General features: G+C 39.0%; 1 protein-coding gene across 1 annotated transcript in view; it reads left to right on the forward strand.

Moving 5' to 3' along the window:
- The first annotated feature begins 6,573 nt into the window (after nt 1-6,573).
- The window catches only part of Agmo (alkylglycerol monooxygenase), a 304,197-nt gene continuing 284,207 nt past the window's right edge, over nt 6,574-26,563 (forward strand). Inside the window, exons 1-3 of the mRNA XM_052738359.1 lie at nt 6,574-6,851; nt 8,228-8,358; nt 17,918-18,069. Of these exons, the coding sequence (XP_052594319.1) occupies nt 6,726-6,851; nt 8,228-8,358; nt 17,918-18,069 (409 nt within the window). The 5' untranslated portion in view covers nt 6,574-6,725. The remainder of the gene's footprint in view (nt 6,852-8,227; nt 8,359-17,917; nt 18,070-26,563) is intronic.

Here is a 26,563-nt window from a genome sequence, read left to right on the forward strand (position 1 = left end):
GGAAATTGTCATACCTTTAACTAAGGAGGACATTGAAAAATTATGGATAGAAAATGAAGCTTGGCAAAAAGCTTGTAGTAATTTTTTGGGAGAAATTAACAGCAAATATCCCAAAAGCAATAGAATTGATCTTATAAAGAGAGCTGATTGGATCTTGCCTCGAATTGTGAGGAAAAAACCCATATCTGGAGTTCGTACATTTTATACAGATGCCAACAAATAAGGAAAGGCAGGTTACAAATCAGAAAATTTAAGTAAAGTGGTTCAAAGTCCTTATAATTCAGTTCAAAAATCAGAATTGTATGCTATTCTGTTGGTATTAATGGATTTTTCAGAACATCTCAACATAGTAACTGACTCTCAGTATGCTGAAAGAGTAGTATTACATATTGAGACTGCAGAATTTATCCACGATGCTTCAGAATTAACTTCATTATTTATTCAATTACAAGATACAATCAGAAAAAGGAGTCATCCTTTATATATAACTCCATCCGATCCCATACTGGTCTGCCAGGCCCTCTAGCACAAGGCAATGATGAGATTGATAAATTATTGATAGGAAATGTGCTGGAGGCCTCAGAATTTCATTAAAAACATCATGTAAGTAGTAAAGGTTTAAAAAAGGATTTTTCCATAACCTGGCAACAAGCCAAAGAAATAGTAAAGAAATGTCCTACTTGTTCCATGTACAATCAAACACCATTACCAGCAGGATGTAACCCAAAGGGTACTCAGAGGAATGAAATCCGGCAGATGGACGTGTTTCACTTTGCAGAATTTGGAAAGTTGAAATATGTACACCACACTATCGATACTTATTCAGGATTTCAATGGGCAACTGCTTTGAGTTCTGAAAAAGCTGATTCTGTAATCACTCATTTGCTAGAAGTAATGGCTATTATGGGTATACCTGCACAAATCAAAACTGATAATGCTCCATCATATGTCTCTGTTAAAATGAAACAGTTTTTTGCTTATTATAATATAAACCATGTTACAGGTATACCACATAATCCTACAGGTCAAGCAGTTATAGAAAGATCAAACAGAACTCTAAAGGATATGCTAAATAAACAAAAAGGAGTAACAAAAACCCCCAGAAGTAGACTACATAATGCTCTATTAACTTTGAATTTTCTCAATGCCAATGAGAAAGGAACAACAGCTACAGAGAGACATTGGATAATAGAAAAAACTACAGAATTAAATCAACCTATATACTTTAAGGATGTGCTGACCTCAGAATGGAAACCAGGGTATGTGTTACATTGGGGACGAGGTTTTGCTTTTATTTCTACAGAAGAAGATAAGCTGTGGGTACCATCAAAATTGATAAAGGTTCGATTTGAACAAGAGAGACCTCTTAATTAGAGGAGGTCATAGTTCATCAATTATCATAAACATCCAATTTAAACTAACTTACACCAGTAACACATGCCTTTTCATTTAATCAGATAACTTGTTAAAAAGGAACATCCCCAAAAAATCTTGGGGAAAGGTTTTTGTTTTTGTTTTTTAGGAGAATGAAGGTTAAGGAATCTGAAGAACACTGGACAAATGACAAACTGAAGAAAAGGGACAAATCGTCTATCCTAAGAAACAGAGTGAAATGGCGTATGGGTATGTTATCTAAAAAATTTTATGTCTTCCTAAATGTTTGTTTCTGTTTTTCTTTAAAGATTTAACACTATTGGTCTTCTAATAGTCCCAGTTCAATTAAAATTTAAAGCTGACTTTGGAGTTGGAGAATGGCTCTCTCCTTCTTTAAACTCAAGCATGTTATTAAAAGGAAAATGCAAACTCCCTGTATCATGCCAGAAGAAAAGAGTCATCTTCTGCTATGGGACAGGAGAAAAGCCAAATTAATTAAGGGACTACTCTATTACTAATCTCAACTATTTGATTCTATTCTGATTCTTTAAACTTTTCTTAAAGTATAAATTTTATATCAAAATTTACAAGATTAATATATATAGATATATATACATTTTAAACCTTGTTAAGATATAAATGGTCAATTCTAAAAAGTCGCATATATAGTCTTTGTGTTCGAGTTTCTTATCAGTTTTTTGCAGGAAATCACGGTCAGGCCTAACATAAACTGAAGTCTCCAGGAAGAAGATGGGGCCCCACAACAACAACAATTCCACGTGGACAATAATAATATCACTAAGCTGACAAACATCATCTACAGATCAGCTTTGAACTACAAGGTGCTCAGAGCAATTTTGAGATGACTAGCTGAGATGATCCAGTCTCAAAGACTACTTGAATAAGGACTTGAGATAAACCCTGAACTTTGGCATTATGCACAGACTGGATAACGAAGGATATAGTTACCTTTCCTAGAATTTGACAATTAACCTAAAATTTTTCTTTTCAGGATAAAGATACCTTCGCCCATACCCAGCAGGAAACAATTTCAAGAATACAACGCCCACATTCCCAAAGAGGTGGTGTGGGACGGGTGGTTTTTTTGGTCTTTTAATGGGTTTTGGGTCTGGGATAATTTTCATTAATTAGGGGGGTTGGTTACAAGTTGTTGTCAAGGGTTAGGAAAAAGCCTAAGCAAAGGAGATTAGATTTAAGGTTCTTGTTTAAAAAAAAAAAAAGAGAAAGAAAGAAGAATAAAAAAGACAATTACTAGTTTTAAATACTTTACATTGGATTGGATTGTTTTATATTGTATACAAATTATATATATTGAAATTGATATTGTTAGAAAATGCTTTATGTATATTTCTAATTGTACCATTCATTTAACAATGTAATGCAATTTTCTGATCCTTGAATGTTATTATTACCAACTATTAGGATATAAAGAAATGAAGTTTAGTAGTTAGACATTAGAATAGAACTTGTAGTCATATTAGATATGTTTTAAAAATTGAGCAGATATATTTTAGACAGGTCATCTTCAAACCCTTTAGAGATCTGCAGAATATGGCATTTAAAATGTTTTAATAACTTAGAATTTTTTTCTTTTTTGAGACATGTTGGCTCCTGGCAGTACCAATCTACTTCAGAGAAAATATGGGCATTGAAGAAACTGCATATGGTGTTAACTTTCATTGTGGCAAAAGTTAGCCACTGGACAACAAAGTATCCTCGAATCAACTGCTGACAAAATGGACAGACAGGAAATGAAATAAAGGACTACTGATTCTTGCCAAAACAAGTGTGGTTATGGCTTTATCAAAAGGCATCTTCTGAGGCCAGGACAATATGGCACCATCCTTGAAGTGGCCTTCGCAATTCGGAAAAGGTACAGTGCCCTTTACTTCGAAGGCAGCTGAACAGGCAATGGGCTGATGGCCTCTGATGTGCAATGGAACAGCAGCTGAAACAGTTATTCTTGAAGAGTAACTAAGCTCACGCCTCTCAATAGTAGACTGGCATTTGATAGAGGGATGTGGAGAAGAACGGGATGCTGAGATGAAGCCATATATACACAGCCAAGAAGAATGGACAGCTGAATTAGAAAACCATCAACAATTTCCAGAATTTAAAATCCTGAATCATGACATGACACTAGTGGAATTCAGGTGTTTCTGGTACATGGACTGCTCTCACCCAATGTGAGGTTGAACTGTTGACCTTGTGTACATCCTACTTCACAAATGAGTCTGTCAGATATGCTAAGCCTATAGGCTGAAGATGATGCCCCAACACTGAGGAGAAACCTCAGATGATTGTCCAGGCAGCTGGCTGTTTCTGTCAACTCACAATTTTTTGGAAGTTGCTTGCATATACTTCCTGTTTTTATTTTTTTGTTAGCTAATATTATTTCCTTCTTGGGTCTCTGAGGGAGTTGAAGATTAGTTAGTTATAGTTGAAGATTAATTAGGATAGAAAGTGAATTAGATACAATAGAATAGATAATGGAATTATTTTCTCTGAATTTGTCAAATACAAATGAACTTATATTGTATATAGTTATTGTACTTTTGTATATAGTTTTTCTTATGTTAGTTATAAGCTTTTTTTCTTTTTATTAAAATAGAAGAGGGGAAATATGGTGATATTTTATTTGTATTAAAATGTTATTTTTATGTTAATAAATAAAGTTGCCTGGGGGTCAGAGCTATTAGCAAGCCATAGGAAAGCAGGGCAGTGGTGGCGTACTCTTGTAATCTCAGCACTTGGTAGGCAGAGCTGGGTAAGTTTCTGTGTGTTCAGGGATACAGCCATTATTGGATACACATGCCTTTAATCTCAATACCAATCATGGAAAACCTGGAGGCCTATACAGACAGGCCGTGAGGAGGCAATCATGTGGTTGAGTTTACAACCAATGAGAAGGCAGAACAGGAACTCTATATAAAGACTTTAACACAGGGGTAGCTCTGGTTCGGAGAGGTAGGACCACCGCAGGAGGAAGGGTAAGGTTTTAGCTCTTAGCTCTGAACTCTTGGCTTTCTTCTTTGCATTGGTTCTGTGTTTCTTATTTAATAAGAAGGTTGGTTACATCTACACTTACATTATCTGTATATCCAGATACTCCCTGAAGCTCCACAACCAGGACAAGAGGTAGCTAAAAGCCAAATGACCTCTATGCTATCCGTATGATTGAGACCAGGCTGTGGTGGTATTGCGTTCCCCAAAATATTGTGTACCCTAATAAATTTATCTGGGGTCAGAGAACAGACAGCCACTAGATACAAAGGCTAGAAAATGGTGGCACTCACACCTTTAATCCTAGCATTCCAGAGGTAGAAATCCCTGTGGATCTCTGTGAGTTCAAGGCCACATTGGAAACGGCCAGGCATGGTGACACATGCCTTTAATCTCAGAAAGCGAGTCTTTAATCCCAGTGAGTGGTGGTAGAAAGCAGAAAGGTATATAAGGCATGAGGACCAGAAACTAGAAGCATTTGGCTGGTTAAGCTTTTAGCTGGTTAAGCTTCAGGCTTTTGAGCAGCAATTCAGCAGAGAGCCATTGGGATGAGGACACAGAGGCTTCCAGTCTGAGGAAACAAGACCAGCTGAGGATCCGGCGAGGTGAGCTAGCTGTGGCTTGTTCTGTCTCTCTGACCTTCCAGTGTTCACCCCAATAACTGGCCTCGGGTTTGATTTTATTAATAAGACTCTTTAAGATTCCTGCTACACCTGGCCAGATCCTTCCTTAAGCCCTAAGCTAGCACAGGCAGTCTGTCTCTAGAACCCATCTTCTTGGAAGAACTAGCAGGTCCTTGGAGTTAGTTTCAGTGTAATCATTTCCTCCTTATGCACTAGGGATTGTGTTGCACCAGGAAACTTTTCCAAATTATATTGTGTTTAAATATGCTGGCAGCATATGCTTTGATCTAGCAAGGGGGAGATCTTTTGCCCCTGCCCCTTGGCATTCCTTTAAAAAGTCCTTTAGAAGAGACAGAAGGGGCCGGTGGATTTTGATCCAGGTCCTCCCGAAGCTATCCTGTGTTTCTGTCTATCTCATCTCCACTCCTTTCTATCTACTAATTCCTTATGCCTCTCTCCTCCTCATAGGAACCCTGTAAGGGGTGGGGGCGCCCCCCCCCACACACACACTGGAGTTCTGACTGAATTAAAAAGAAAAGCAAGAGGAAGCCAGCTGAGTGGCAGGAACCTTCACTTTCCCTGCTCCCTGACTGTAGACACAATCTGACCATCCCTTTCATACTTCCTCCACCATGGCTGTCCCACCAGGAGGGCTGCCCTCCAGGGCAGAGACGGCACGTAAACCCTCAGTCCTTCCTTACCTTGCTTCTGTCACAGTAACAAGGACAGTGATATCAGGTTCCACACAACACTCCACAACAAATATGCCATGGGAACCAGAGCTACTACTGAAGGTTGCTTTGACAAGTTCCACGCTATTCAGGCAAGGACTACACACACATTCCCTGCCAGTGCAGTCAAGAAAGTGCCCTCCAGTCCTCCAGAAGAGTACAGTGAATTTAGCTCATTTTGTAAGCTACAGGTGAGGTCTCATGACGACAACCCTTTAAAGACGAGAAGGCTAGAGAAACTGTGACTAGGTAAGCTTCCATTAAACAGTTAGAGTGTGCGATAAACCTGGTGGCTCTGAACCGCTTTGCAAAACGTTCAAAGTTCGCAGGACTGAGCTTAGAAACACATCGGCAGTAAGAAGTCAGGCCCTCCAGCTTAAAGGCATCAACTAACCCTTACTCAGACTCCCTGTCGCTTCCAAGACAGGATTCTGTGAAGAAACAACAATTCAAAGACATTGTGCAGCTCAGGAAAAATATGATTTTGCTCCTGTAATCTGACTTTTGGACTCTGATAACGCGGTAGAAGTTCAAAAGTCAGTTATATGTATCAGAGTGAACTTTCACCTGCGTTACAAAACTGGTTTGTTTGCTTTTTCCCCTTTCACTTTCCCAGGCCCGACTGGATGTGCTTTATTTATTTATTTTTCCTGTTTGTTGCTGATGAGTTGCTTCAGCTAGAGGCAAACTGCACTTTGTGCTTGTTTCTCTGGGTCCTCCTTCTCTTGTGACTTTCTGCTTCCTGGGGAGTCAGCCCCTGAACTCTGAACTCGCTCTTGTCGCGAGTGTTCAGTGCCTGTGCACACAAACTCCACCGCCGGAGTTTGGCGGAGGTCCCCGTGCAGCTCTGTGGTCTGCGGAGTCTCTCTGACAAGGCTCGCTCTGTGCTGCACGGCTCCTTTCCTTAGTTCAGTCTCGGGCTTCTACCACAGAACCACAAATCTCCCCAGCTGCGAATCAGACAGGGACAGACATGCAGAGCCCGGGAGCCCAAGACAATGTCTCCGTTTCCCAGGGTGTTCGCATGATGTTTTATCTGATGAAGCCCAGTGAAACTGCCTTCCCAACCGTTGAAGAGGTGCCCGATTACGTTAAAAAGGTGAGGCTGTCTGCAAAGAGGTTCTCTTGCTCTCTTCTTGCAACATCAACTCAACATATCCTGGGGATTCGTTCAATTTCCTACTTCGAATTATTACAGCCTCATAAAAATCCAGTGTCTTACAGTCATGAAGCCAAAGTACAGTTTTCAAGAGAATTCAATTTCTATACAATATCTACGTCTTTGTTTGTAAATCCCCTTATACATCCCTCTAGAATATGAGAAAAAAATTCAAAGTTTCCTGGGCCTGGTGACATTGCAAATTTAGCTGTTGGAAAGCAGTATTAAATAGCTATACCACATCAGTAGGCATTGTAACAATTTTGTTTTAAAATGTTTAACTTGTCCACCACCTCCAGGAAGGTGTTTCCTCTTTAATTTGGTAGAGTAGTTCTGCAGCATGAAAGATACACAGCTTGGCACAGTATAATTCTGACTTCCTAAGTTTGAACTTGAACCTTTTTTTTTTTGTAACATTTCAAGCCTTTGAGGCATTTTTCACTTCTGTTGCTTGGCTGTGATTGGAAGTGGAAATATCCAGAATTAGAAACTGAGCACTGATGCTCCCCACCCTGTGAAAGTTGTTCCTACAACACTTACTAGTTCAGACCAGAAACAAGGAAAACCTGACATCACAGAGTGTGTTCTTGGGAGTTCAGTTTAGAAAACCTCAGACTCATTATCCATTTCCAAATGACTGAGGCCCATATTGCTTTTGAGATTTGATATTTGCCATTTTTATCCAGTGAAAAAAAAGTGCTACTTTTGTCTTCAAAAATTATTATTCTGTAGATTCTACCATCAATACTAGTCTAATATGCATTGATAAATAGTTGAATACTCATTATTATAAAAGCACAAAATCAAAGCTGAATGAATGAAACTTTGATGGTGATACAATCCTAGGAATTTACCTTATTTGCTAAGAGTCTTGGGTTTTGTTTCTACTACTTTCATGTTATTATCAGAAGTAGTTCTAGAAACTCTAATTTTTAAACACTCTAATTGGGGGTGTTTTTAAGGAGTTCTCTTGGAGTGACCCAGACTTGCTCAGGGCAGAAGATAGGCTCTTACAGGCTGAACCCATGTGAAACGCACTTTCTGCTCCTCCTTCCTGATTTTAATTGTTCTCTGGCACAACAGTGATAGTTGTATTTATGCTTTTATTTCATTTGCAAATTGCATGGTATATTTTGAACATATCTTCAGTGTATATCTAAAATAACTAAATTTTCCTGCTCATTGGTTTGGAAATAGCACTGAAATATAAATGTAGACCATCTCCTGCTGGTGTGCCTCCTTCCCAAGATATCAGAAAATGTGGAGGATTTCATAGCGAACAGAATAGCATCTCTTCCCTGAAATCTCCTTTCTAGGCCACTCCGTTTTTCATCTCCCTGATTCTGCTGGAACTGGTCACCAGCTGGATTCTCAAGGGGAAGGCACCAGGTCGCCTCGATGATGTTCTGACATCCATGTCAGCTGGTGTTGTGTCTCGGCTTCCAAGGTGAGTCATAGTTTAGAACGATGAATGAAGATCCATGACTCCCCAAGTGTAAAGCAGAGGGGATATCATGTGGACACTTGACATATTTCTCCATAAACTCCTGAAAAATTCACAAAAATTCTTCGAAATTTCCTTTTTTTTTTCAGCATGGACTTTTCATCTTTAATTTTTAATAGAGAATGCTGAACATTGCTGGTATTAATTACTCAGTTTCCATATCATCTTACAGTTTCTACCCAAAGTGACTTTTTTTTTTAATTTTTATTTTTATTTTGCAATACAATTCAGTTCTACATATCAGCCATGGATTCCCTTGTTCTCCCTGCTCCGGTCCCCCTCACCTTCCCCCCAGCCCACCCCCCATTCCCACCTCCTCCAGGGCAAAGCCTCCCCCAAGGACTGAGATCAACCTGGTAGACTCAGTCCAGGCAGGTCCAGTCCCCTCCTCCCAGGCCGAGCCAAGCGATCCTGCATAGGCCCCAGGTTTCAAACAGCCAACTCATGCAATGAGCACAGGACCCGGTCCCACTGCCTGGATGCCTCCCAAACAGATCAAGCCAATCAACTGTCTCACCTATTCAGAGGGCCTGATCCAGTTGGTGACCCCTCAGCCATTGGTTCATAGTTCATGTGTTTCCATTCATTTGGCTATTTGTCCCTGTGCTTTATCCAACCTTGGTCTCAACAATTCTTACTCATATAAACCCTCCTCATTCTCGCTAATTGGACTCCCAGACATCCACCTGGGGCCTACCCATGGATCTCTGCATCCAGATTCCTCAGTAGTTGGATGGGGTTTCTAGCATGACAATTAGGGTATTTGGCCATCCCATCACCAGAGTAGGTCAGTTCGGACTGTATCTCGACCATTGCCAGCAGTCTGTTGTGGGGGTATCTTTGTGGATTTCTGTGGGCCTCTCTAGCACTTTGCTTCTTCCTATTCTCATGTGGTCTTCATTTATCATGGTCTCCTATTCCTTGTTCTCCCTCTCTGTTGTTGATCCAGCTGGGATCTCCTGCTCCCCCAAACTCTCTTTCCCTCGACCCTCGCCCTTCATTACCCCCACTTATGTCCAGGCTGTTCATGTAGATCTCTTCCATTTCTCCATCATTGGGCGATCCCCGTGTCTTTCTTGGGCTCCTGTTTTCCAAGTAGCCTCCCTGGTGATGTGAGTAGCAGACAAGTCATCCTTGTTCCACATCTAGTATCCTCCTATGAGTGAGTACATACCATGTTTGTCTTTCTGAGTCTGGGTTATCTCACTCAGGATGATTTTTTCTAGATCCATCCATTTTTCTGCAAACCTCATGATGTCATTGTTTTTCTCTGCTGAGTAGTATTCCATTGGGTATATGTACCACATTTTGTTTATCCACTCTTCAGTTGAAGGGCATCTAGGTTGTTTCCATGTTCTGGCTATTACAAACAATGCTGATATGAACATAGCTGAACAAGTGCTCTTGTGGTGTGGTTGAGCATTCCTTGGGTATATGCCCAAGAGTGGTATAGCTGGATCTTGGGGGAGATGGAATCCCAATTTTCTAAGAAAGCGCCATATTGATTTCCAAAGTGATTGTACAAACTTGCATTCCCACCAGCAGTGGAGGAGAGTTCCCCTAGCTCCACATCCTCTCCAACATAAGGTGTCTTCAGTGTTTTTGATCTTAGCCATTCTGACAGGTGTAAGGTGGTATCTCAGAGTTGTTTTGATTTGCATTTCCCTGATGATTAGGGATGTTGAGCAATTCCTTAAATGTCTTTCAGCCATTTGAGTTTCCTCTGTTGAGAATTCTCTGTTTAGTTCTATAGCCCATTTCTTAATTGGGCTGTTGGGCATTTTGATGTCTAATTTCTTGAGTTCCTTATATATTCTGGATATCAGTCCTCTGTCAGATGTGGGGTTGGTGAAGATCTTTTCCCATTCTGTAGGCTGTTGCTTTGCCTTGTTGACTGTATCCCCAAAGTGACTTTTTAAGTGACTTTTTACCCTACCTTTAATGTAACCTTGCTCTCAGTTTTCATCCAGATCCCTGATGGAAGCTATGTTCTGTTCCAGCCACATTTCTACAGATATCTCCCTAGGCCTCAGCTAGTTCTCAATGAAAATGACATAATTATGTCAACAAGTAGAAATCTCTCTTAGTTTTGTCTGAAGTCTGTCCCATTGGTAGCCAAATATTTAAATCATAGGGACCAGGAGGAAGCCCTTTCCTACTTCCCTATTTCCCTGGACATAAAGTATCATTCTTAAAACACACAAGGTTTTAGTTTCTCTGTCGTTTTTAGTCTCTCTATCCTTTTGGTATCTTTACCTGTCATGGCACATATCTGAGGCACTTTATTGGGTTTGGAAAGTCACCCACGTGGCTGTCTCCAGTTCCTTTTGTAGGTGTAAGCATGCACATAACTTCAGCAAACCTCATCCGTTTCCTAACCCTCGCTTGGGCATGCTCTGACTTCTGTGCTCACTCCAGACTCAATAATCCCAGGGTTGAAGGTTCTTCTCTTCATGTTTCACTCCTTAACTTTCATGCACCATGAAATCAGGAGTTTTGCTCATATCAGAGTTCATACTCTTGGGATGATGTCTGGTACATAACAAATGCTCTAAAACAATATTCTTTGTAGAGTCATGATAATGATAAAACTAGACAAATAAGAGATTAAACAATCAATAAGTGATCTGCTTTATAAAGTTAAGAGGTATAGGATGAAAACTCAGCAGATGGACAGAGGCACCTTCTGTGTATGTAAATTAACCAAAGAACCAGGGGCCAAGAGAAAAGTCCCCTAGGGAGCTTTGAGCTAGTGAAGAGTGTGCTCAGTACAGCCTCCCACCCCTGCTTCTTCTTAATATCTGTGGAGTTTCACTTCCGATCAGAGCTCGTCACTTTGGAATGTTTCTTGGAACCACACAGTGGGAAATCAAGGTGGATTTCAAAAATGACATTAAATCTGAATTACATCTGAAAAGAGGGTACAATAACTTGATAAAATTTCATAATATGTTAGGGTAGAAAGTAAGCCTTAAAAATACCCATCAATGTGTTACTTTGAGTAAATTGAGTCATTAGGTTTGTAGTCAAAAAATAATGAGTTGAGTAACTGCAGATGTGCTAACACACTAATGTCAGAATTAGTGGATGATTATTCCTCTGAGTAAGTCTCAGATTGCCTAATAACAATTCAAATTATTGACAAATTCCTGTAGTATGTGATTTCATGTATCAGAAATGAGCACGCACCCCTTCCGAATATACACGCTCAGGTATGTAGATTTAGATACAGATTTCTTTATTGAGGATAATTCACTTGGTTTCTATAGCTCATTCTGAGAACATGAGGTATTAAAAGTTCTTGGGAATCGGTTGATCTTTCGACTGTGAAAATCATCTAATAACCTAGAAGTATTGTCTGTGCTGGTGCAGTTACGGGTCACGTGTCTTACTGCCTTGAAAGGAGCACTTTTATACTTATTGTTTTGTTATTCAAGAGACATTGCATTGAATTAATCCTTTGGCTTTTTTTTTTCCCTTTTTAAAGTTTGATTTTGGTTATAAGTAAAGCTAGACTCTCCCCTGGAAACACACTTTGTTCTCCGTACAGCATTTCTCCTCAGCAATCTGACTGATGATGTTACTAAGTTAAAACAACAAAACAAGACTCCAAATATAGGCTTTTACAAAATCTTGTGTCAAAAAGCAGAGACACATGTGCACACACACACACATATGCACAATTTATTTGGGAAAGGAATGCAAATGGAGGTGAGGGGTGAAAAGGGGTTCCTGTAGGGGAAGAACAGGGAGCGGGCAAGGAGAGAGAGAAGGAGAAACTTAGAACAATGCAGATAGTCAAAATGTAAAAGCAAAGTCCTTCAGGAACACAAGGTGAGGTTCTGTTCTCTTGCCCACTGCTTCTAAGACTCCTTAAGCTAAAAAAAATTCCAAAAACTTTTTATTCTGTCTCTCTCTGAAGAAACGTACAACGTTATTAACTTGAACTTATACAGTGTTTTTCTGCAGCTATATTTTAATTATAATTTAATTTAGATATAATAATTATATTTTAATTATAATAAAGTTGCTGGTCTTTGTTTTTTTTCTTGTGGTTTAAAAATAATGAATTCTAAAATAATGACACTTTTTAAAAAAATTTTTAAAAAGTTTCTCAGTTTTCAATGCAGATTGTCTGAAACATCCCAGCAAAGAAACCAACCTGGAAGGCACACGTCAATTGTTTTCTTTTATTTCACTACTACTTTTGAATGAAAGTATAAACAGAAAAGGAAAGCTGCTTCTCTAGATTTGCTGCACTCTGTCTCCTCACAGAAAACAGGAAAAAAAAAGGAGAGAGAGAGAGAGAGAGAGAGAGAGAGAGAGAGAGAGAGAGAGAGGGGAGAGAGGGGGGGGGAGACCATTGAAAAGCCACTTGCCATCGACTTGCACTAGTATTCCAGTTGACGCCGCAGCACTCACGTGAATCCCTGTGCAAATCATTAGCAGCTGAGGGGTAGATTAGCACGGCGAGGGTCCTTGCCTCTCCAAGGAATCCGGTTCATCTTCTGTACTAGCAATGGGGGCTTGCCACATCCTTAAAGTATGTAATTGCAAGAAAAACAATACTATACCATTACTTAGCCTGCTAGCGGAGAATTGTGCTTCAGATAATAATTCCAGAGAGCCTCTAACAAACTAGAGAGCATAGGGAGCATCTCATTCCAGTTCTGAATTCTTGCAATAGAAATGTTGTCTGAAGACTCTGAGGTAAAACAACTTTATTTGATGATTCTGATATTATGATTGCATACAATTTTAAGTCTCTTTAAAAGTAATAGCTTGCTTACCATATCCACAGGAAAGATTTTGATGTAAGGGAAAATATTAACCATAGACAGGACTGTATCTTGTTTACAAGCCTGTTGGGCAAGCCTTTTATCCATAATAAAAGTCCGTCTGCCTCACATCAGATTCTGGGCCATTTATTTGCTCTTTTGAAATGCAGTAGGCAGCCTTCTAACCAGAATCCAGAACTGGAGTAGTAAAAGGATGTTTCTTCTACTGATCATAACTAACAAGATGTTTTTTAGAGATAAATTATGTTTCTGCCAATTTATTTGCATATGTAACTATAAAAATTCAACTTGATTGAATGAAATGTGTGCCAAGTCTATTTTTTCAAAGCATAATTTTCAAAATACTCTACTAATGATTTATACTTTAATGAGTGAAAAATAATCATATCTTCCCTGTTTGCTTAAGCAGAACTGCATTTCCATTTCTTCGCTAGAAATCCAGGACCTCAATTTGTTACTTCCTCCCCAAGTTACTGTTTCCATAAACTGCACCCTCCCTGGAGAAGCTTTATTCCTAATATAAATATCTATGGTATGTTGGTTTTTAAGGGGTTCATTTATTCTGTTGAAACAGCAGATTGTAAATCAAATTGCAGTAGGTTCAAGGGATAATTTAAGTAGGTAAATTTTCAAGTAAGTTGAGGATACCCCACTATGATGACTTAGGGGTCATGGCCAGCTTTGACTATGGTGCTCACTCTGTAATGTTCAGTGTAGTACACAGAATTTTTGGTTGTGCCTGCAATGGAATTTTCCATTCCTGACCAAAAAAAAAAATTAAAAGGAGGAAATTAAACTTTTTTGAAATATTTTCAAGTCCTTAGGGTGGGGCTAGAGAATAAAGAAAAATCTGTTACTTTGATGACATTACCTTCTTCAGTGAATATAGCTCCATGGGCTCCCAGGCAGGACTTACACACTTTTTTATTACAGTAGCAGATTTTCTGGTAAAGAATGTAACAAATATATTTATGGCTTAGTGGTTGTTTTAGTGAAATGAGGCTATCATAAACAAACAAATAAATAAATAAATAAATAAATAAATAAATAAATAAATAAATAAATAAATAAATGTGATGCAACTGTACAGTAAGAAGTGGCAGAAAAGGCTGTGACTGTTTACAGGAAGTAGAAGTTGTATCGTTCATCTTATCGTTGAGATATTGAAAAGTCAATATTCCACTAGATGGAGCAAAAGTGGCAAGAGTTCCAGACAGACAGACAGACAGCCCAAGTTCAGAGGTCAGTTACGAGAGGTTTTGAAATAAATATATAGCCTTTCTAAAAAAAAAAAAATTAAGCCTAACACTCAAATATATTTTAAGTGTGTGTGTGTGTGTGTGTGTGTGTGTGTGTGTGTGTGCTGTGCCACAATTTACTTGCAGAGGTTGGAGGACAAACTATGAATTAGTTCACTTTTTACACCCTGGCCTGAATTTACCATGTATTTCTAACTTTAGAAAGCCACTGTTTGAGGGGAGTTCATGAAAAAACCTTGAGCAGCAAACAAAAGCCTTTGTACACACAGATCGCTGCACAGCAGCCCCTAATGTCTGTTGATACTCAGATCATTTCCTTGATCTCACATCCGCGGTCCATGTGGAAAAGAATAAGTATTTGTAAGTAAGACCCTGGGTTTCTTACCATTCCGTCTCCACATGATCAAGTGAGGCCCTTACGTCTATGCATTCAAGTTATGGAAGTCCCTCCCCACTGAAAAGGATTTAGAGAGTTCAAATTAAAATTCCAGAATGCAGAGTCATACTTGAGGGCTTCGGGGTGGGGCGGAGGAACTGGAAACAGACAAAGGAAGGCGCTCTGGTTTATGATTCTGGATCTGGTGGGAACAGTTTTGTAAACGTAGGTGCTATTTCCTGCCATCAAGGACTTTCCAGAATTTGATAATCATTTCCCAGCTGTATGGCCTGAGCAAATTGTTTTAGTTGTGGGCACTGAGTATATGTGTAATGGAATAGGATCATGTTTCTCTTGCTGAGAGAAAGCAGGGGGCATCACTCCATACTGCTCTGTTCATTTACCTTGAAGAAAATTTGGCCTCTTGCTAAAGTGTGGAAAAGAGAAAGGTCTGACACAGTGTACAAGAATATTTTAGGTTGACTTGTGTCAACCCTAATAACCCACTTGACAGAGGAATAGAGAAGATGTCTGTTCAATACCGGACACCCGTGCAGGAAATAAGCAGCGCTTGGTTTCAGCCAGCCGGCTCTCTCGGTTTCACAAATCAAAGTTTCACAGCACCTCTTCGATTGAGGTCTAGACAGTGTCTTAATTTTGTTTCACTTGTCTCCGACAAAGAAGATTGCAAAAGCTTTAGGAACATACTGAACTAATGAAACCCCCGTGAGCCAGGTGATTATAGTCCATGTTCAACAATCTGCCCTGGGCCCTGGACTGCCCCTGAGACTGAAACAGCTCCCAGTATGGAGCTAACAAGTGACCGATAAATATGCAATTTAGTCTAATTTGATACCTTGTAACAAAGTTTGCCTAACAATCCTTACAGTATGGTAAACTTCTGTTGACTTTTTGTTGCTTTAATTCTTCTTTCTTCCTTCCTTCCTTCCTTCCTTCCTTCCTTCCTTCCTTCCTTCCTTCCTTCCTTCCTTCTTCCCTCCCTCCCTCCCTCCCTCCCTCCCTCCCTCCCTCCCTCTCTCTCTCTCTCTCTCTCTCTCTCTCTCTTTCTTTCTTTCTTTCTTCTAATTTTTCTTTCTTGCTTTAAGGCAGTGATTAGCAACTTGGGACGCATTTGCTCATCAGGAAACATTTGGCAATGTCTGGAGACATGTTTGGTTGTTACAGATGATGAGGGGAGTGGCGTTGCTGAACCTAGAGAGACAGCAGGGTGTTTTCTCCAACTGAAGTGGACCTAGGCCATCTTTCCTACCAGAGTCGTCTGAGCCAAAGTGGCCGCAGTGTCATGGTCAGAATCTCCCTGTTAGAGAAGTTACGAACTTGGACCGTAAAAAATTCTGGCTTTGTTCAACACTTGAACCTAGAAGGGAACCTTATACAGTTGATACCCTATTAACAGAAATTCGAGACAGATTTGAAAAGCTTATATCTTGATTTAAGGTTTGTTTTGAATAGTCCCCTACAAAATGAGTTCTCCTGCCTAATTTTCAAGAGTGACATTGTTGAAATGCCCTGGTCTAAACATGTAAATTACTGTCCAAGCTGGGCACTTTTAAATTAAAACTTGTTTAGAATCCTCTCTTGATGAATACCTCTGGTAATAGTTTAGAAAATAGATTATACACTTCCAGTTCTCCGTGCCTCTGAAATACTGTAGGAATCCGTGGAGCATGGCCTATGGCCTGTCTTACCCAATGAGAAAGTGAGTATGTATTTTTAGATACCCCAAACTGACATACAGCAGTACTTTTCTGCTTGTCTCAAACCATCCACTCTGGGCATCTAGGCAAGGCTGGGGGTCTGCACACCTGCAAAGGCCTGACCTCAGGAACATTGCTCTAAGACTAAGAACTGTGGAAGGCCTGCCAGCCAGTTAGGCCAGAGATTCTGGTGAATCTAGAACACTGGTATTAGAATCAAAGATGAGAACTGTTTTGGGTTAAGGTCTCACCCACAGGAGCAAAGCTTCCAGCCATGTCATCTCAAATTGGAAATTGAATATTCGGATGTCTGACTGTTGTCCAATACACAGTGGCAAGCAAAGGATTTTTATATGGTTTTGAAAGGATTTAAACAAAAATTTATAGAAACTTGATAAAATAGGCAGAAATACAGGTTTTAGTTTCTAGATCTTAAAAAGATAGTATTTCATTTACATTTTTATTTACATGTATGTGTGTGTGTTTGCATGCCTGTAACGTAAATATATGCATGGTGCCTCCAGAGGCCAGAAGAGGGTTTCAGATTCCCTCAAGCTGGAGTATTACAGGAGGTTGTAAGCCACCTGATGTAGGTGCTATGAACTGAATTTAGGTCCTCTGCAAGAACTGTAAGTGTTCTTAACTGCTGAACCATCTCTCTAGCTCTGTTTCTTCTTTTTTTTTTTAACTTGTTTATTTTGAGTAGATTTATGTGCCTCATTTCTGATAGAAAATTATTTCCTAATATTCTGAAAGCTCTACCTTACGTTTCTCATATGACTTATCAAAGACATGGACCTAAGGTGTAACACCACAATAACAGTAGGATGTTTGCAAGAGGAATAGAAAGGACAGAGAGCAGAAGGAGTCACTTTAGACTACGCAGATTTGATGGATTTTCGTCTCTAATGACAGCAAGCAGCTTTCGGGCTCCTTAGGAAGCATTCCAGGTGTAGTTTTCAACTTTTCAGTCTTCTCTTGTCAGCCATGCTTGCTGTGTTCTTCATTAAAACTTAGAAATTACAATAACAGGAATTAAGGTGCAGTTTAGTAAGATTTATTATGTATGATGTGTTCCATAAAAAGTGTTTTAAGAGACACAAAAAGGGAAGAGTCTCCCAAATTTCTGGAAATTGAGAGTGCAAATAACTGGTTCCCCTATGCCTAGGAACCAAAAGAAAATATCAGGGGATAGTGTGGATGCTGGGGTAGGGAATTAGACAAAGCAAGAAGTGGAACATTGACAGAATCATTTTTATGTATGCATATACTCATACTGAACATCATCTAGACTGTGTTAGCATAATTAAGGATACAGTTATAACCATTGCCGTGGATTTTATTTTCCAGTCTGTTCTTCAGGAGCCTTGAAGTGACCAGCTACATTTATGTATGGGAGAACTACAGACTTGTTGATTTGCCTTGGGATTCTCCATGGACATGGTATTTGACCTTCTTAGGAGTTGACTTTGGCTACTACTGGTTCCACCGCATGGCCCATGGTAAGTTACAAATGATACATTTTGTCAATGATGATGAAGTGTGTTTAGCACACAAAAGGCATTTGGTAAGTATTTATTGAATGAATTTAAAAATCCATAGAATAATGTATCTTGTAGCATATAAAGATTGCTAATGAAGACTAACTTTGAAATCTCAGCATATGCAATCTGAAGCCATTAAAAATAAAATTATTGCAGATCCATTTTCCTTGTGATTATAATTGTAATACCTTTAGAAAATGATAGCTTTAGCATTGCTTTTTAGTGGGTTTCCATCCATTGTTAAACTGTAGGCAATTATGCATAATATCAAACTTCGCATCCCAATCATCACGGGTCATTCTGGAGAGGACTTCAGCAGCGTCGAATTCCAGGGACCATCTGCCATCACAGTCAGCACCACTCAGTTTCTTGGCAGTCCTTCCACATTACAAATGAAAATGCAATCAGCTAAGCACTGACCAGACCGCACTTCAGTGTTGCCATGGTTTCACAGAATTTCTCATCTCATACAGAGCCTTTCTCTGTGCTGGTTCACTGCATTTGCATTGGAGATTCATAGCTGTACCTTCCAAAGAAATGTTTTGTTATGGAAAAAAAGAAATGGGAAAAGTTGCAAAGGATTGGGTCTGTACTTCTGTAGGGATGGGCGAACATTAGGGATGGCAGAGGGAAGCAGAGCAAATGGGTTCTGGGGAGCGATAAGCCATGCCAAAGTTCTGAAGGGGAGTGGAGTGCCGGAAGGTGCTAAGTTTTTAAAAAAGCAAGGGACTATTGCAGGGCTGTTGGGGATGAGGGGGCAGTAAGGAAGGAAGGAAGGAAAAAGAAGAATCTGGAATAATAATAAAAGTAGATGGGAAATGGAACTATGAGACATGAGACCAGGGTGAATAACTGTGTAATGTGGAGCAGCAGAGTAGACCGAACATCCTTCCTAAACAAAGATGATGGAAGTGGGAGGAACATGGCTCAGTGCTGTGCTTAAGGCCACTGAACTGTGCATGCATGAGTGTGTGTGTGTGTGTGTGTGTGCGCGTGCGTGTGTGCGTGTGTGTGTGCATTGAAATATATATATCCACCATATATGTATATATATACACATATATATTAGTATTTTAAATTCATGCATTTAACAAAAATATGAATGTTAATTAATTGGAACAATTTGAAGTAAATATGCAAGTTAAAAATATATATTGTGAGGAATAACCAGTATTTTTAAAAATAATTAGTCAGCTCCTGACATCATTTCCCTACTATAAATGTAAGAGGATATTCCCAAATCAAATATGGTTAAGAATAAAAATGCAGCCAGGTGGTGGTTGCACACGCCTTTAATCCCAGCACTCGGGAGGCAGGCGGATCTCTGTGAGTAAGAGGCCAGCCTGGGCTACCCAGTGAGTTCCAGGAAAGGCGCAAAGCTACACAGAGAAACCCTGTCTCAAAAAACCAAAAAAAAAAGAAAAAAATAATAAAAATGCAGCAAACTGTTTGTATTTTAATGAAAAGCACTAGTTTTCCTCATCAAGTAACTATATTGGTGATTTCTCTCATATTCTGTGTAATCAACACTATTGTCAAAAGACTATCATTCAATTTCAGAAATCTTCTAATATCACATTGTTCTATATAGATGTTTTTACTTGAGAAATCTGTGGAATTACTTAATCTTTGAAGCTAAACAAAAAAACCAAAATATTTCCAAATATAAAAATTTTTAAATATCTTTATTGTGAATATCCTGAGTTACGAGTAATAAAATTTTAAAAAATCATTAAAATGTGGAATCAAGGCACTTTGAAAGTATGCTTCCCATTAGAAAAATTTGAACTGAATCCAGTGGACGAGGCAGGCATTAAAGAAATTGAAAGCCTTCTGGAAAAACATTCAAACCCTCAGGCTATGGAACCTAATCACAAGTTCAAAGACTTGTGGTTTGTAATGGAAAGCTAGAAGGAAAAAATAAATTATGTAGTTAAACATGTCACCCATCAATGTGATAGTTGATTTTAAAATTTATACACAAACAGTAATAAAATATTAAAATAGTTTTAAGGATCTAGAAATATGTGTCAATAAGAAAATCTTACAATACAAAAAACGTGTAATTCCAAACTGAATACTTATTCAGATCAATTTATCAACAATTTCAAAATTCAAACGCCATCTTATAATATGGAAAGAAAAAAGCTATGGTTTTTTCTGCTCACTGTGTAGTTAATGTCCTTTCACTGTTTTCAGTAAAAACAGATATTCCATGTTTATTAACATGTTAAATATGATGAAACAGAAATTACAGAAGTGAGACTTCGTTGTCATAAGCATTTAAATTATTTCTTTACTAAGCCAAAGCATTGCCTGTGTTCTGCTGTGTGTGATTGGCAATCACTTGTCTTGTGTGTGGGCGGCATTTTCTTCTGTTTAGAGGACAGTGCTGTTTAAGGTAAAAAAAAACCTTTATTCTCAAAACATTGACTTTCTTTATCTCTGTGTCAGAAAACATATTTTGGGGCTATACAGGTCTTTACATTTTCTTTCCCTACAGAGCAACACAAAAAATGTTAATTATTGACATCTAGTATAAAATGAATGTTGCCCAATCACCTCCATAGATTTCTTTGATGACTTTAGAAGGAAATTTGGAATGTTAAAATAAAATCATCCTGAAATTAAAAGTAGCTCTCTGTATGTCTTTACTCCACTAAATCACGCTGGCATTGGGTTTGTGCTTCGTGTCCTCTTGACCGCACTGCTCAGGTAAGCTAACAAAGAAAGATTTCACTGGAGTGCCGGCCCGTGCCGTAAGAGCCTAGTGATATGGCCCAGGAATTCTGATTGCGTTTGTTTCCACCAGTGAAAGAATTGAAAGACAGGAAAACTCTGAGTGCTTTAGGTAGCAGTGGAGAAATTGCAAACACCACAAATAGCAACAGACAGACTCAGCAGTTGACGATGTTTATTGAGATGAGGAAACACAGGCATGCAGAAGTTCTGCACACAGAGAAAAAGACCCTATGCAAAGCAGAGAGAGTACTCAGCCATCAAAAAACCCAGGCTCTTCTGGGGCTGGGGCATTTAAAGTCTCTGAAGGATATTCCTCCCCAAATTTAGGGTTGGTCAGTTTGAAGAAAGAAAGGGTTGGTTGGCTTCCAACTATTATGTAAGGGGCCTTGAACCCATGGAGTCAGCTCTTCAGCAGGGGCCTGCTGTGGGCAGAAAAGAGTCTACAATGCATTAGTTTTAAGTTACCAGGCTTTTTGTCTCAAGTCAGAAGGGTGTGGAAGAAGCTGACCATCTTGGAAATTGGCCCTACCCAACTATGGCCCACCTGTCTGTCTGTGTACCCAGAAGTCTAACTCCTAGTCACTCACATAGGAGCACATGGGAGCCTGAGACAGGAGGACTTCCAGGTGTTCAGATCCTGTTCTGGCTACATAAAGAATTCTAGGCCAGCCTGGGCTACACAGTGAGACCCTGTTTCAAAACAAACAAAAAGATATTACAGATTAGTGTTTGCTGCTTAAGAAAACAAGACTAAAACTTCCACAGTGCTTGTAGTTTATCATATCTTATTGTGGGTGGTAAATACATGAATGTGTATCTTACAGAAAATTCTGCAGAGAAGTCTGCTCTCCTTAGACCACCCCTGCATTGGCCCTTGTGTGCTGACCCAGGGAATGCATACCTGGAAGTTGTTTCTGAGCAAGGAACCCAGTCAGCAGCATTCCCACTCCCCGTTATCTCCTTGTAGATTTATTTGCATTTCCACAAACTTCAGCCTAGGGTTGGCAGGGTCTTGTGTTAGTTATAACTATATGGTGCTGTGTTATTCATAAGTGATGCTGTTTACCGTGTGAGAAAAGCCACGAGGTACAACAAAACCCACTATAAGTGTTTATTAAGAGAAGGAACAGAGGGGAATGTGCTTAGGCCTGTGGAAGATTGTGCATGGAGAGAGAGGAAGAAGAAGAGGGGAGGAGTCTGTTACCTGCTTTTTATGGGTTCCCCCCAGCCCCCGCACTTGTGCAGATGGGCTACGAAGCTATGCCGAGCATGCACATAGATGATGTGATCACACAGTGAATGGATTATGTAGGACCTAAGCTCCAGGAACAACTAAGTCTCTTGCTTGTCTACTGGACAGTGCATGTGTGGTCATACAGCTGGGGGAGTGTCCAGGAATTCCAACATCTTGTCCCCAGGCTTTTCCTGTTTCTATAAGACACTAAAAGACACTAATCTCTTTAGCAATTATAGTCTTTTTTTTTTTTTTTCAAACTTTCCCTTTCTGGATCTTTAAACTCAGCCACAGATCGTTTCTGGCCAAACTTTAGAAGTTTAAAATCTCTTTCTGTTTAGCAAATTTCTTCCTCTCACTGTAGACTTGCATGAGAGCAGTAGGCAGTAGCCGTGGTACAGCTGACCACCATTCTGTCTTGAGATTTCCTCTGCCTAATGGGTCAGTCATTACTACTGATTTCAGCCTCAGTCAGTTCTCAGAATGTAAACAGAATGAAGTCAAAGTATAATTCAGATAATCTCTAGTCCAGTTCCCAAGAGGCCTTAGTCTCTTCTGAAACCTCATTATCTAAGCATCCACTGCACACTGTGTTCTGGTCTTCCACGTTTGCATTGAAATGGCACACTCAACCCTGCTTACAGAAGAATAGAGATTTTCTAATTCATGGTCCACACTCTTCCACACTGCCCTCAAACCAGTTCATCACTCTCCTCAGTACCCAGTTTCTATGTTCAGTACTTTACTAGTTACTGTGACATGTAAACTTAAGGGAGGAAAAGTTTACTTTTTTCTCAAAGCTCAATAGTGTAATAATCCATCATGTTCTATAAACCCCAGTACTTAGAAATTGTTTCCTCCTGTTATAAATTTCACCGATGCATCTATTTTTTTCATTGGTTAGTTTTTCCCATAATTATTAAGATCACTTATATCACTCAACACAAGGTACCTAAGGTCACTTCTCGATGCCACATACACTTGATTGTTCTGCTGTGGATTATAGGGGCCAATAATCAGTTATAGTAACGACAGAGAAAGTGTCAATTTATGTGGTGAATTCTAGAACTGATTCTTGTCCCACTCTAGACTTCCCGTGAAACGTGAACCTAATCAATTTTAGCAAGAAAAACCAGGAGTCCGATATGGAGGTAATAACCTGAAAGATCAGAGAAGCAGAGGAGCAGTCGCCATCAACTTATTACCTCTCTAGATCCTTCCATCAAAAGAGTGGAGATCCTGTCTCCGCTGTGCCTTATCACTTCCTCTCTCTACCTCCCGAGTGCTGAGTGCTGGCATTAAAGGCCTGAGCCAACACCACCTGGCCTTTATGGTTAGCTAGTGCCTAGCGCAAACCTCTGATCTCCAGGCAAGCTTTATGTATCAGAACACCAACAAAATATCACACAAGAGTCACACATCTTTTCTAAGTTTTATTCTCTTTTAGTTAACTTCAGGTAAAATAACCACACATGTGGTTGACCTAAGCAAATGTTCTTCTGGTTCAGGGACTGGTCACTCCTGCCTGTCCTGTGTGTACCTCCATTTCCCCAGAATCCTAGCTCACACTCTCAGAAAGGTTTCCTTGCAAGATCAAATGTCACCTTGTAAGAGGAGTACTGATCATTCTATAAATATTGGCAACACCCACACCGACTTCACTTTCAAGAGATGTCAGACATCATGAAGTGGGGCAAGGTACCTTATTATACCTGTAGATTTTTGTTTAGAGTGAATTGAGAAAATATGCTGTGTGGCTTAGTGGAGTTGAAATTTACGACATCAATTTGTCATGAATTTAAAATTTATGTTACAAATAACATACACAATTTCATGAAACAATGTTTATTGTGCTAACATGATACAATTAAGTTTCTTTTTCTATTTTAGTAGATTTTATTTCACTTACTTATCTATGTCCTTAACTCAATATATTCATAGGAAAATGAATCTTTCTGATCTCACTATAGACACATGGACAACAGAATCTGTCACAGAATATGCTTTGGGTTTGCACTTATTTAATATGATAATGCCAATCTTATTCTAGATGAATAGTTGTGAGCTGTAGTAGATATAATTATAATGTTTGTCTTATGAACTGTCTCCTTTCAATTGAAAATTGTATAATTTAAAAGTTTCTTTATTCACTCAAACTCATCAATGTAGACAAATTTCTAAACAGTCTTATTAAATAAGAAACACAGAGCCAAATACAGAGGTAATAGCCAAAAAGATCAAAGAGCTCTTTAGACTGTTTAGAAATTTGTCTACACATTCATGCTCTTTTTTCTTAAAATACTTTGTGTTTAGAAATCAGTTATTTTAAAATATTGAAAGATTTTGGAGTTAAGAATATTTGGATTTGTGTAATTTGTCTGCTTTCTGAATTTCTTCTGCTTCCTTTTCAACTTAATTATTAACTTGTCCAAATGCATTTCTATTTTAGAGATTAAAATTCTTTTCCAGAACCAAGAAAATTACTTGAAAAAAATGTTGAAGAGCAGATTTGTTCTGTCTTCTCTGACACTAACTATAATTTAATTATCTTTTAACCTCACACATATTAGTATTCCTTCAAAAACTCGGTGTTGTATAGTAGTCATTGTACTTACTGTGTATATAGATTTTTGCTTCTTCATATACTCAGATACTGGTGACAGAATTTCCAGAAACTGATCTTAAATGCCAGCTCCGAGCTTTGGGCTGTTTGACACATTGCAGAAGATGCATGCTCTGTGATATGCCTTACACTGTGAGTGAAACGCACAAAGAGCAGCCCACAGATGCACGGGTGGTATGCAGGTGGTAGTGAAATCCACAGGGATCCCACTCCAGAAGTACTCCAGTTCACTAGCAGGGATGTTTCTTTTTCTTTAGAAATACAGAGGAATCATTGGGAAAGCAGTCTTGGGCAGACTTTGATGGTCTCCACAATGGTGATGATGTTGCACAGGAACTGACTCAGAAAGAATTTCACAGCCAGCACACAGCCAAGTGAGCAGGAAGGAGACAGCAAAGGAGAGAGCAGAGGCCTCTGAGGCAAGGTGTTGTGTGGAGGCAGTGATGGCTCCCTCATATCAACAGCAAAGACTTCACCTTTTAAAAGTGTAGTAGTATGGACAGGCATATCATTTAACATAAAATGGAAGTGGCTATGTGGGCCAGCTGTCTGGCCATCACAGTTTGCTTTTTGACTGAAACAGTGCCATAAGGAAAACTGCGAGAAAGGATCAATGCAATTCGGTGCAGAAACACATTGATGAATATAGCTAATGAAAATGGAGATAAATAAAGGTAGGCTTGATGTAAATAAATACTTGTCCATAGGAGAATCAGGAGTGCCTTGGGCAATAGCATATATGACTTTGATATTAAGCATCTGACATATCTCTAATGCCTCTGTGATATCTGAGATTGTATGAAACCTAGAAAATCTCACCATAAGGAATTTAGAGAAATCTTTATGATAGGCTTCCCTTATGCTTGTCAGTAGAGGGTAAACACTACAGTCAACATAAGTTGAAAACTTAGTCTATCATATGTCACATGTCATTTATTTATTTCAAAGTTTTTTCATAATAAAGTAAAACAATAAATTTTAAATGTGAGTATAAGGAAAATGATTGTAAGCAACAATGTTCTCTTGTCACTTTTAAATCTTAAAATATGACAGACAGGTTCAAGTTCTTCCAAGGAGTCAGGCATCCGAAAATGAACTATTCATTAACATCTTAAGGTCAGAACCAATTCATATCTTCCTATATTTCATATATTGAAAATCTGTTACCTTATAAATATTGACAATTAACTAACTTTACTGAGTTCTTACTACAATTTTCTAAGTGTTTGCCATACATTTTCATCTTTGATCTTAGAAAACAAGGTGCTGATTTCTATCAAAATATTTCTGACAAGTTAGCAAACTGAAGCAGAGTTAAGGCACTTCCTCACTTCTCAGAGCTCATGTACAAAAGCTGTGGGATACAGACCTCAGGCTGCTGTCCCAGACAGACCTCAGGCTGCTGTCCCAGATAGACCTCAGGCTGCTGTGCCAGACAGACCTCAGGCTGCTGGTCCCAGACAGACCTCAGGCTGCTGGTTCCAGACCTGTGGGACATGACCACTTTCTTAGGCTCAATAAAAAAAATATTAAAAATCTTCTCCAAATGCAATTTATAATATTTCAGCTTCTATCTCGTATACTTTGGGTAATGTTGATACATATATTTAAGCCCCCAGATATTTTTGTACCATACAAAATGAAAATTTATTGATTCAGTTAGGCATAAAATTATTTGGCAGTTTATGATTCAGCAATATTAGAATAGATAAAATAGGACCATTGTCTCCACACAGTCCTGTGTTCAGACTGTAGTCAGATACAAGTTAGATTATGATGTTGCTAGCTGATTGCTTTATGTACCAGCTACATGATGCAATTGCTTATGAAACCTTTTAAATGTTTATCCAAGG

The sequence above is a fragment of the Peromyscus californicus genome, unplaced genomic scaffold (assembly GCF_007827085.1).
Source record: "Peromyscus californicus insignis strain IS unplaced genomic scaffold, ASM782708v3 Scaffold_15__1_contigs__length_86483966, whole genome shotgun sequence".
In the NCBI taxonomy this organism is placed as follows: Eukaryota; Metazoa; Chordata; class Mammalia; order Rodentia; family Cricetidae; genus Peromyscus; species Peromyscus californicus.